Raw genomic sequence first — 12,500 nt, 5'->3', positions numbered from 1 at the left:
GACATCACACGCAAACAAAAAGAGTGGAGGAGATACGAGTGAGAGGGAGAGTGTGGGAAAAGGCCCGGGACGGACAGACAAACAAAGCACACAGGGCACAGTCCACTCTGTGTGTCCGGCTGTCTGTCTGCCAGCCTTTTTGGCATTGCCTAACTCCCCGTGGAGCCTCTTGACCCTTCCCACTATCTGTGGCAAACAGTGAGCCACTGTGCCGAGTCCGTGTGTGTGTGTATGTCTGTGTGTTCCGCTGGTCCATGGTTATCAAGCAGGGCACTGGTCATCCCCTGAGGAACGTCTCTTTGATAACTTGCTTTCACTGCCCTTTGGTGTACTATAGCTGTAAAACAGTGTCTTAATACTGCTCACAAAAGTACTGGAGACTGTATGTGAACCAGCATACCTAAGTCGTGCCTTTATATCACCTTCCCGATATATATCACCTTCCCTATATATATACCGGTATATACTGTAGCTATATATCTCCTTCTACCTGGTTCAGGATTGGCTACTGTAGCTAATCAATAACATTACAATCCTACTGAATGAGCTGTAGGCTCTCAGAGACACGACTAGAAGCCACTGATGTAGTCTGGTCTGGCTGGCATCCTGTCTTTTTGCATGGACAGAAAGAGACTTGAAAAACTATGTGACTCACCTGGCTTACCCCGCGGTGCGGTGATCGCAAACTTATTATCTAGACTCCAACCCAGCGGTCTGACTTTTTAAACCCTGAACGAGGGGCTTGTGCAACACAGTTTCCTGTCCAATTCCCTTAAGCAAACACGGCAAAGTGCAAAAATAATAGAGGAGGAACAGAGAGAGAAGGTCAGTATCAAAGCGGGGAACACAGGCGGGCGATGTCTGTGGGGAAATAACTGGCAGAGCCGGATGGACTTGAAACGCGTGGGAGTTTATATAAAACTTTCCCCCTATTACGTCTGCCAGTGGGAACACTATCAGGAGTAAGAAGTCTCATATCAAAAAAACAACTTCTTGAGACCTCGGTAAAAAAAAAGCAACTTTGAAGTGTTTCTTTTGTTTTACTTCTTGTGCTTATGGTCTGTCACACTCACTTTTCTGCTCTCTCTTTTCTCTCTCTCTCTCTCTCTCTCTCTCTCTGTCACTCTCTCTTTCTCTCTCTCTCTTGTCTTTTTCTCTGATGTGTAGTGTGTGCACAGGTCATCAATAGTGTTTTTGTAGTGAGCAGGGGATTACCCATAGTGCCTTTTAGCTGTGTCATCAACTCATCTGAATCACCTGCATATGTCTCTAGCTCTCATATGTCCCACTCACACACACTCGTACACACGCACACGCACACGCACACGCACACGCACACGCACACACACATGCACATGCACACACACACACACACACACACACACACACACACACACACAGACTATCCACAGATTCTGGCACTAAGGTAAACTACAGCTGTGCACCATGCCTGAACTATACGAGCAGTTCAAAAGCCACCCGTTAGCCTTCAGCTAAACAATCTCGGGATTACGCTCCCCTTATATAAACACCTCTCTGATGACTCCTCCGTATCACACTGCCTGCACAGACACCCTCTCCAATTAGCGGCACCGGCTCAGAGCTGACACAACAGAGGGAGCGACTCGAGTGGCTGCAGCCAAGATTGATTTGACTCCAAATTAGCGAGGAGTGAAAGTTTCATTGGCCTGGCACTCTGTGAAGAGGATGACAGCCTCTGGCGCGTGTGATGAAGAGACAGCGGAGAGCCTCTTAAGGAGAGAGAGAGAGAAAAGAGAGGGAGAGAGAGAGAGAGAGAGAGAGAGAGAGAGAGAGAGAAAGAGAGAGGGAGAGAGAGAGAAAGAGAGAGAGAAAGAGAGAGAGAAAGAGAGAGAGCGAGAGAGAGGGAGAGAAAAAGAGAGCTCTAATCGCTGTCATCTGAGGCAGTGGCGTTGGCAGGTGAGCCGAGGTGCTCGGAGGGGTCTGGCAGCAATGCTCTGCTTCTGTGCCATCTTCAGGCGCGAGGAGAGTTGGTGGTGGAAGTGGTGGGAGAGGGGGTGGCAGAGGAGAGGAGAGGCTTTGACAGCGATCGTTGTTCAGGTGCCATGTGTGAGAGAGAGTAGGTCCTAGCAGACACACAGTCACACAAACACTCTCTCTCTCTCTCTCACACACACACACACACACACACACACACACAAAGACAGGCCTTGTGCACAGACAAACACACAGACACAATAGACACCTCACTTTGATGGCAGATCTGGTTGGTGGTGCTCAGAAAATGCGGAGAAAAGAAGAATCCTAAGAGAGGAATGAAAACGTCTTGGAAGTGTGACTGGAGAGTGGGGGACGGACGGAGAATATATGAGTGTGTGATGGAAAGGCCACAAGTGTGGAGGAGTGTGTGTCCTGCTCTGCTTACCTCCCGCGCGGGATGTCCACGTCGTCCTTCCTCCAGCGGACGGACGGCTGCGGGTCTCCCTGCACCTGGCAGCGGAACTCCACCGACTCCTCCTCCAGAATCACCTGGTTGATGGGCCGCCGCAGGAACGTGGGCCGCTCTGAGGGGAGAGAGGGTCAGATGGGGTGTGAGTATGCTGCAGGGGTGTGAGTATGTGTGTGTGTGTGTGTGTGTGGGTGTGTGTGTGTGTGTGTGTGTGTGTGTGTGTGTGTGTGTGTGTGTGTGTGTATGTGTGTGTGTGTGTGTGTGTGTGTGTGTGTGTGTGTGTGTGTGTGTGTGTGTGTGTGTGACAATGAGTGTTTCTCTGTGTGTGTGTGTGTGTGTGTGTGTGTGTGTGTGTGTGTGTGTGTGTGTGTGTGTGTGTGTATTAGAGACACAGAACATTTCCAATTATTTGTGTAGAAATGACAGTAAGTCTGTTGGTCTGTGGATGCACTGTAAATATGAAGGAGACAGGGTGTATTTCGACAGCATGTGTATGTGTGTGTGTGTGTTTGTGTGTGAGTGAGTGAGTGAGTGAGTGAGTGAGTGAGTGCTTACTTGTGTGTGTGTGTGCATGTGTATGTGTGCGTGTGTGTGCGTGTGTGTGTGTGCATTTCTGAATGTGTGTGTCTGTGTATTTGTGAAGAACAAGAGGCAGGGGGTAAAGAGGGGTCATCAGCATATTTGCCGGGGCAGATGGTATTAGCACTGACGCAGAAATGAAAGCGATCAGTCAGCACTCTGCGCAGCTCACACACACACACACACACACACACACACACACACACGCATGTGAACACACCACCACCACCAGCCCCCAGACAAGTCCCCACAAGCCCCATTTAATTTCCTGCAAACGCAAAGGAAACTGGGACATGACACAGATTCTCTTACTGGGACAATTGGGTGTGTCAGGTGGAGAGAGAGAGGGATTTCGAGTTCACAGGCTCTTTGTGCGACTAACAAAGAACAGTCGCCGCCAGTGATGTCTGTTGGTGTTCTGGATGAGTGTCGTATCGCTTTCAATCCTCTTGTTTTTTTTTCAAGAGTAAACATGAAAAAGCGAGTTCATGTTTGATAGTATAATTTTTTCGAAACTGTATTCGTGTTAAGTGTGAGTCACGGTGGCGGGCGATCGTGCTTACCAAACACGGTGAGCTGGGCCGTCTCGCTGTCCCTTTCGCCCACCATGTTGGTGCCCACGCACACGTACATGCCAGCGTCATTCTTACGGGTGTTGGAGATCATCAGCTTCCCTCCTCGAATCTGTGGAATGAGGTAAAATGATGGATAGAGCCAACAGCAAATTATTATCCATGAAACACTAAATACACAGAAATATCTGAAAAATATCTGAATAAATTAGCATGTGCAATCCATAGATCTGTAGAGGGACTATAGAGTATGTATAGACTATAGAATGTGAGTACAGTATATATATATATATATATTATATATGGAAACAAATATATTATTATATACTTTATATTATACTGTATATGGAAACAAAGTTAATTATCCATGGACATTTTTGCTATTGCTTTTATCAGTATAACCCACAGAAAAGAAATAAAAGTGTAATGAATGAACATTGACCTTAATCCGGTCATCCTTCTCATCGATGCGCACTTTGTCCTTCTTCCAGTAGATGGTGGGCTCTGGGTGACCACGGGGCGGGACACACTCCAGGATGGCCGGTTCTCCCGCCGCCACTACCACGTCCGTGGGGTTCTGCCTGAAGTCATCCCGCAGTACTGCAAAAAAAAGACACACAGAGGCGGCGGCCATGTTAGATCTCAGTGGCACCACTGTAACACACAGAGAGAGAGGGGAGTAGTTCTTTGAGCTTGCTGTCACATGTGTGGCTTTCGAAAAACACACCTGACATACCCCGCTGTCTCATTTGTAAAGTGAGAACGGGTACCTGGCTGTGTAGCCGCTATTCTGCATCGGCACCTTATCTGGCTGGATAAGGTTTTCGTTTCGCTGGGCCGGAACAAGTGAGATCTAATTGGAGTTAATGGCGTTCCCCCACGGAGACAGGAGAACAAACTGAGGCAGAATGCCCTCAAGCCTTCTGTCAGTCAAGCGGAGGCTCAACACCCCCGCACACACTCGCACAAACACACACACTCGCACACACACAGACACACACACAGACACATAGAGACACACACACACACACACACACACACACACACACACACACACACACACACACACACACACACACAGACACACACACATCAGCATGCACATATGTACGTAGGTGGGTGGTCTGCGTATCCAGCACAAAGTAAGATCCAATCACCCTCAGGTAACTCTTTCATTAGAGAGACCCCCTGCCATCCAGACTAATGGAGTGTGGACTAAAACACACAGAGACACCTGTTCAGGGTCATCTCATTAGCCATTTCAAACACTCACCAACCTCAACATCCACCACTATACTCGGAGAGCTAAGCTATACATTGGGATGTCTTGACCTCTGTTACATCTACGGGTGTAATGGTTCTATTCCATATGTGTTTAATGTGAAGTGCAATGCCTCTACGCCACCTCTTTGAAAGCGGAGTGAAGTCTCTAGAGAGCACACACCCACACTTTAGCTTGTCCCAGGGAAACTCAGAAGCTGTTTTACCAGAGAGAGTGTGTGGGGGTTGGGGGGGTTGCTCCGTGCCCCCCTGCTGTATGAGAGCAGGAAGAAAGGGCTGTTTGAAGAGCACTAAATTAAGGGCAACACCGGTGGGCTCCAATGCAAATCCCCACAAGGCGCGGAGGAGAGATGGGGGGAGGGGGAGGTGGGGGTGATCGCAGCAGGATAACAGGTCCCAGTGCACCACCGCGGCTTTCCCTAACGCCGCCACGGATGGATGGGTGGATGGCTGGGTCGCCCCTTTTGCTTTGATTAGGAGGAAAAATACTGTGGCGAGGGAAGAAGTCGCCGGAAAAGCTTCCGAAGCAATTATCCCGGGAATGCTGCGAGATGATGGAAGAGTTGTTGTTGGGAACCATGGGAATTCAGGTTCGGGACGAGGGACAATGCAAACACATCTGCCATTGTGAGGAGTAACTGAATTCTGAGAAGGGGGGAGTACATTTCCATCCTCCCAGTAACTGCCATTGGAGAGCCAGTAGCAAATACAATAGATGATGTTAAAGAATGAACTGAACTCCTTCAATTCAATAGGCTGTCTGGGTGGACACATGCAAGCGCGCGCGCACACACACACACACACTGATGAGCAATAGGCTCTCGAAATGAACATGTGGATTCCTGTCTCCTGTTCTGTTGATATGCTGTTTTGATCATTTGTTTCAAAGTTGCCCTGGAGTTGTCTTAGAGTAAGAGAATAATCAACCTGTCATTAGATGACATCAGGTGTATCAGGTGAGTAATGTAATCCTGCTGATGAACGGGAATAGGCATCATACAGGGCGACTGCACTTCCAAAAATAAGCAGGCAATCACAGGTGACAGATACGCTACAGAACAAACAGCGAAGACTGCAACAGTCTCTTAGTGCTTCAGGCTAAGGTGGGGACTAATTTGTTCCTTGTTTTTTGTGGGGCATGATACTTTAAGCAGCCCATGGATACTTAAGATGTATGATTAGAGCAAGCACCTACTAGTGACGACTTTATTTTACGATTTTTATTTTGATTGCTCCTGACTAGGTACACTATCTATGTGTGTGTATGCATTAGTTTACGCTGTTTTTGTATGTGCCTGCATTTGTGTGAGTGTGCATGAGTGTGGGCATGTATAAGTGTGTATGTGTGTGTGTGTGTGTGTGTGTGTGTGTGTGTGTGTGTGTGCGTGTGTGTGTGTGTGTGTGTGTGTGTGTGCATGTGTGTGTGTGTGTGTGTGTGTGTGTGTGTGTGTGTGTGTGCGTGTGTGTGTGTGTGTGTGTGTGTGTGTGTATGTATGTGTATGTCTGTGTGTGTGTGTGTGTGTGTGTGTGTGTGTGTGTGTGTGTGTGTGTTTCTAACCCAGCAGGCCCTCCTAAGAGCAGGATTTAAAGGCGCTGCTCTGCTCTGGCTCTAGGCCCTGAAGGCATACAGAGGCGCATATCACCAAACAGACATCAGGTAATTGCATTTTTATCCCCTCCAAAACGTACGGCTCCGCCGCCTCCAAAAAGAAATAAATAACTAAACAGAGAGGAAAATAGAGAGAGAGAGGAAGAGAGAGAGAGAGAGAGAAAGAGGAAGAGAGAGAGAGAGAGAGAGTCCATCATGCCTCTGGGCAGGCATGGGGGTCCTTCTCCACCTCTCTCATTAATATTGATATTTTTATACATTTCTGCCTCATTCTGCCAGCCCTCGCTACATCTGTCAATCACGCTGCAGGGTAAACACACACATGCACACACACACACACACACACACGGATCTGCAAAATATTCCTCCACCCCAGGATGCATCCCCTCCTTCCTTCGTTTTTCCATGTGCATTTAAGATGGTGAAAGTCGATAGGGAAACAGTCAGGTGGGGGGTGTGAGGAGGGGGAGGGGGAGGGGGAGGGGGAGGAAGAGGAGGAGAAAGAGGAGGAGGAGGGTTGGGTGGCTGGGTTATTGGGCTCAGTAAATTGGCAGCTTTGCCATTCTGGCGCAGAGTCAAAGTTTAAAGTTTAAACTTTAAGCTGTGGAGGGGGCTGGTGGTGGAAGTGAAGGTGAAGCAGGAGGTGGGGGTTTGGGGGGGCTGGTTGTAGTGGGGTGGAACAGGGGGTGAGTCAGGATGAGACATGCAAAAGATGTGAAACGAGGTCCCAGGAAAACGACTAGAAAGATGAAGAGAGAGAGAAAGAGAGAGAGGGAAAGAGAGAGAGGGAGAGAGAGAGAGAGATCCTACCGAGAGAGAAGAACACTCCCACCACTGTGTAGCACACTGTGTTTTACACTGACAAAGCAGCGCTGGTGCCAGGGGCCATTAGCAATGCACCTGTCTGTGATCAGACCAGGTGTTGAGGGTGAGGAGCGTCTAAGGGAACTAGGGCTTGGGGAGGTTGGGCCCTCACCTGCAGCATCATCACATACCTCTACATACACTCCCCAATCACTCCAGATGAGTCTTGGGGAGGTGTATTGTGCTAATTATTTCCAGTGAAGGAAAGCAGATTTATTTTTAATCCAAAAGCCCCCTCACCACCTTTCCACCCCCCCCCCCCCCTCCCCCAAAAAACAAAGAACTAAATAAAAGTGTTGAGATGTTTCTCATTATGCTAGGCAGGCTAAAATTATTCCACAAACAAAGTAATATTAGTGCTTGGCATTTATACTCTCGCAGAAAAACTCTTGAGCGCACACACAAAACACACACACACACACACACACACACACACACACACACACACACACACACACACAAAATACACACTCAATGTTTCCTGTAACCTGCGGGGCATCTAGCTGAATCACTAATGCGAACGTTTTTCTGGATGTTTATTTATTTGTAATTTTATTTTTCCCCATCAAGTGTTTCGGGGGTGACCTGGTGCCCCCCTGCATACATTAGCACCGGGGGTCAGAGCAGGAAAAACACCACGGAATTACAAGAGCTGCCAGGGCCCCCGAGCTAAAACAGAGCATCCACACCAAACCCAGGCAGCACAAAACACTCAACGCCTCCGGATCTGATTAAAACAACCGTGTGTGTATGTGTGTGTGTGTGTGTGTGTGTCTGAGACAGAAAGAGAGAGAGAGAGAGAGAGAGAGAGAGAGAGCAGGAGTTTGTGTGTATGTGTGTGTTTGCACGTTTGTGTGTTTTATAAATATGATCGCATTTCAGGAACAAGCTCCGAGCTATGATAGCATTTCATTCGAGTGGCCCAGGTCAGGGGTTTTTTTTTTTCATGCTAACAAAAGAGTTATTACAAGCAAACCATTTCCCAATCTCCAATCTGGCTTAATGCATACATGGCGCGAGGTGGGGAATATCTGTCATTTTAGGGGGGAGAAAGAATCAGAATTTATGTGTGCACTCAGCAGCTCTGAGCGGCCAGGGCGTGGGCTTGGGGGCAGCAGGGCCATAATGCGGAAATGGGGCATATTACAGATTGAAGTCAGGGGGAGACGGAGAGATAGAGAGAGGGAGAGAGAGAGGGAGGGAGGGAAAGAGATAGAGAGGGAGGGAGGGAGGGAGGGAGAGAGAGAGAGAGAGAGAGAGATGGAGGGAGGGAGAGAGAGAGAGAGAGAGAATCCATTTGTTTGGGCACAGGTATCAGCTTCCTTTCATTAGGAAACCCCACCGACCGGCCATAAACAGCCCCTGCCACTGCCTGCGTGAGGCTAACAGTTAACTGCAGCAACTCCTTCCACCCACAAGCACACATACATACAAATACACACACACACACACACACACACACACACAAATTTATGTCCGCCTACACACGCGCACACACAAACACGCACACAGACAGACACAGAGACACACAGACTCCCCCTCGGCTGAGGTCATGGGCTGGAAGTGAGAAGCAGCTGCACAAATATGACCTGCTCCTGCCTCAGGGCTTCATCTCAGCGGACAGGGAACGCTACGTGCTCTCTCCCTCTCCCTCTCTCCTTGTCTCTCTCCATCTCTCACTGAATCTTTCCCTCTCTCTCTTTCTCCATCTCTCCTCTCCTCCTTCCCCATTCCATCTCTTTTTACTTCTGTTTCTTGCTCTAAATTTTTTCTTTCTCTATCTCTATTTTTCTCCCCCATATCATTCTCTCCCTCCCTCCCTCTCTCTCTCTTCCTCTGCTCCTCCTCCACCACCACCACCACAACCTGCAGCTGATATGCATGGCTATCCCCCTCATCTCTGCACTCAGCATGGAGACACTGATGGCATCTCCTCTGCCCTCCATCCGCGCTCTGATGGGAGGCATGAGGCAGGAGACAGATACAAAGATGTCATGGCCACGGGTAACACCGATAGAGATACCGGGAGCGGCAGAGAGCATAGTGTGTGTGTGTGTGTGTGTGTGTGTGTGTGTGTGTGTGTGTGTGTGTGTGGGGCACCGCACAGTGAGACCGAGTGAGGAGGAACACACCCTTTCACAGGCTGGGATTGGTTAGAAAGGGTTAAGGATGGATAAAAAGAAAATACAACTGAAGAACAAATAAAGGGATTGTAAAGTAAATGAAAAAGATGAAAAAAAGGCCAGTGGAGGTGGGGGGTTGTGTTTTCATAACCCATTTATTATGCACTGCACTAAAACAAATACTAATGTCACTAGTGGTTCTGCATCAAAGCTCATTTTTTCAAAGGCAGGCCCTAATGATAGCTAATGATTCCCCCCTTTAAAAACTCTCCTCTGTTGGCCAACATGACAATGATAAAGCCCTTATATCCACACACACTACACACACAGTCACACCCATTTACATAGGAGCCCCCCGTTGGCCACCCTGCTAATGACAATGAACCAGGCACATCAGGAGATCTAACCGGACACCATGCCCTGGAAAATGTGCTCTGCGACCGTTTGTGAAACAATATAATTAATTCTTAATGAACCCTTCTCCTCAAAGACACCACGACTTCCCAACATACACGCACGCATGCACGCACAAACACACACACACACACACACACACACACACACACACACACACACACACACACACACACATACACACACACACACACAAACACACATACACTCTTCCCCCCAAATTCAATTTAGCCTAATCCGTACTTTATGGTAATGTATAGCTCATTAAAATGTTAGTTAAAAACTCATTAAAATTCCCTCGGCTAAGTAATGGCTTCATTACTATAATATGCTGAAAAGGAAAGAAAAAGATGGGACAAGAACAAGGAGAAGAAAAGAGACCGAGTGGAAAAAGAAAGACAGCTTTCTAATCGCGTAATTGTGACAAAAAAGGGAATCGATTTGCATAATAAATCACGGAAGCATTGTGTTTTTTCTGAGAAGACGCTCCGCAATTAGTAAATGCCACAATTAAGAGATACGTCTTAAAAAGATTTTTTTTATGTGTGTGTGTGTGTGTGTGTGTGTGTGAGGGGGCTGTGGGCATAGGTTTTTGACATTGTGTCTTCAGAGCCTGTGCCTTTAGTCAGGGTGTGTGTGAATAGTGTGCCAGCTCTGGACTGGCAAGCTGGCGCCAGTGCCACTGGCATGGGCTTGCAGCAAGGCACAAAGCGGCGGCAGCACTGGGAGCTCACTGATAACACGGGCAGGAGGCAAAGCCGACCACCACATGGGCATTCGGATGAGGGAGGGGGCCAGAGGAGGATGGAAGAACTCTGTCCGAGCCAAACACACACACACACACACACACACACACACACACACAGAGACCCACACAGCCACAAACAAACACTTGTCTCCAAACACTTTGAGTCTTGAGAGGGTGGGATCTTTTGTTACAGTGTGAGTACTGGACATTTTGCAGTAAGTGGCTGATGGTAATAGGGTGTGCTACAGCTAGAAGCAAACAAAACATCTGTGTTAAAAAAAAAAAGTAAAATGTAAGAAGTGCACACCGACACTGGTGCACTTCTTACCATCTACTCTGTCGAGAAGATTTCTGATGAACAAAGGTAGCACAACTCTAGCACAACTCTAATCATGCCACTAGATACTAACGTTGCTAAATAAACAATGACATCTCTCCAGGCTCTCAGGCAGTGCTATCAGTTCAGCTTATCAAGGAGCCAGCCAGGAAGTCTGTCTCCACTGCCTGTATAGAGCGCCAAGATGGCATGAAGGTACTGTAAGTGCCATGACAACATGCCCCAGCGAATCACTTTTTTCATGGGAGCTAACAGGAGCAGAGTACGGTGAGTCACGAAGCAGTTAGCAGTGCGTGCCCACAGCCTGTATTCTGTGCTCTCCTAGAGCTAAGTGGTTCTCTCTTCTCCTCTCTTTCCCTCTCTTATGCACTTTCCCTCTCTCTCTCCCTCTCTCTCTCTCTGTATGTGTGTGTGTGTGTGTGTGTGTATGTGTGTGTGTAGGCTAGGCCATGTGTGAGGCAGAAGGCGCTTCAAACAAGGCTTAGCGCGGCAGCCACTGAATCAGAGCGAAGGCGTCCACAGCGAGTGGAGCGGAGTGGGAAAGCCTAATGAAGGATTTGAACCCCGGCGAGCAGCACTGCTGCAGTGGGGAAGGAGCTGAATAAAACACCACCTCCTGATCAAAGGGAACCATACCTGCTTGCTCTTCCCTCTCTCTCTTCTCTCTCCTCTCTTGTTCTCTCTCTCTTCTCTCTCTCTCTCTCTCATGCTCTTGGTATTCATCTTTCTCTGCTGACTTGAGGAATCAAAGAGATTTTCCAGAGGAGAGGGATGAGATTCTGCTCTGTGGAAGAGCATGATGTGTGTCGAGCGCAGTGGGTGTTTTCATGCGGCAGGAGAAAGGGAAGACCTGCACTGATCCAGCTACCCCCCCCTCCTCCTCCTTCTTCTTCTTCATCTTCTTCTTCTCAGGAGTTCCCCCTCGTTTCCTCATTTTCACCAAACTACTCCCTCTTTCTCTCTCTTTTCTTCTCCCTCCCTCTCTCTCTCTCTCTCCCTCTTTCCGTATTTCCCTCTAATTAGTTTGTCAAAAAGTGGAGCGCAGTGTGGTTCGCCTCCCACCAGGGGAAGCCTCTGAAAACAGGAGGCAGCTCAGGGCAACCAAGGCAGGGCCACATTTTATTTCTCTCTCTCTCTCTCCTCTATTTTTTTATCCCTCCCTCCGTCCTCCTCCATCCCTCCTCCCGTGCGGTTCGGGGATGTTAAATTTAGCCGCCGCTGGCCCTTTTTGGCCCTTCCGTGTGCCCGTCCGTGTGGTTTCTCTGGCAGGGGGAAGCCTGGGACTCGGAGTGTCGCTCTGCATCACAGGGCCCAGCACACAGTGGGGGAGCGGAGAGGAGTGGAGGAGAGGAGAGGAGAGGAGTGGAGGAGTGGAGAGCAGCTGAAATGAATCTCGTTCTCATTAGCCCCCTCATCCTCCTCCTCCCAACCTGGGGCACGGCATCGTAACCAAACTACTGGACTGTGGTGGTCAGGCTGCACCAGGGAGATGTAGGAGCAGAAGGCATTTAGGGAGGAGAGAGACAAGGTGTGGGGAGAAGATGT

General features: G+C 48.6%; 1 protein-coding gene across 1 annotated transcript in view; it reads right to left on the bottom strand.

Annotated features, from left to right (window-relative positions):
* robo2 (roundabout, axon guidance receptor, homolog 2 (Drosophila)) overlaps nt 1–12,500 on the bottom strand; it is a 384,455-nt gene that overhangs the window by 74,447 nt on the left and 297,508 nt on the right. The window contains exons 4-6 of the mRNA XM_048265276.1: nt 4,022–4,179; nt 3,571–3,691; nt 2,405–2,543 (exon numbers count right to left, since the gene is read on the bottom strand). Of these exons, the coding sequence (XP_048121233.1) occupies nt 2,405–2,543; nt 3,571–3,691; nt 4,022–4,179 (418 nt within the window). The remainder of the gene's footprint in view (nt 1–2,404; nt 2,544–3,570; nt 3,692–4,021; nt 4,180–12,500) is intronic.

This window comes from Alosa alosa, chromosome 15 (assembly GCF_017589495.1).
Source record: "Alosa alosa isolate M-15738 ecotype Scorff River chromosome 15, AALO_Geno_1.1, whole genome shotgun sequence".
Lineage (NCBI taxonomy): Eukaryota > Metazoa > Chordata > Actinopteri > Clupeiformes > Clupeidae > Alosa > Alosa alosa.
The sequence above is the reverse complement of the archived record's forward strand: the minus strand, read 5'-3'. Positions and strand labels throughout refer to the sequence as shown.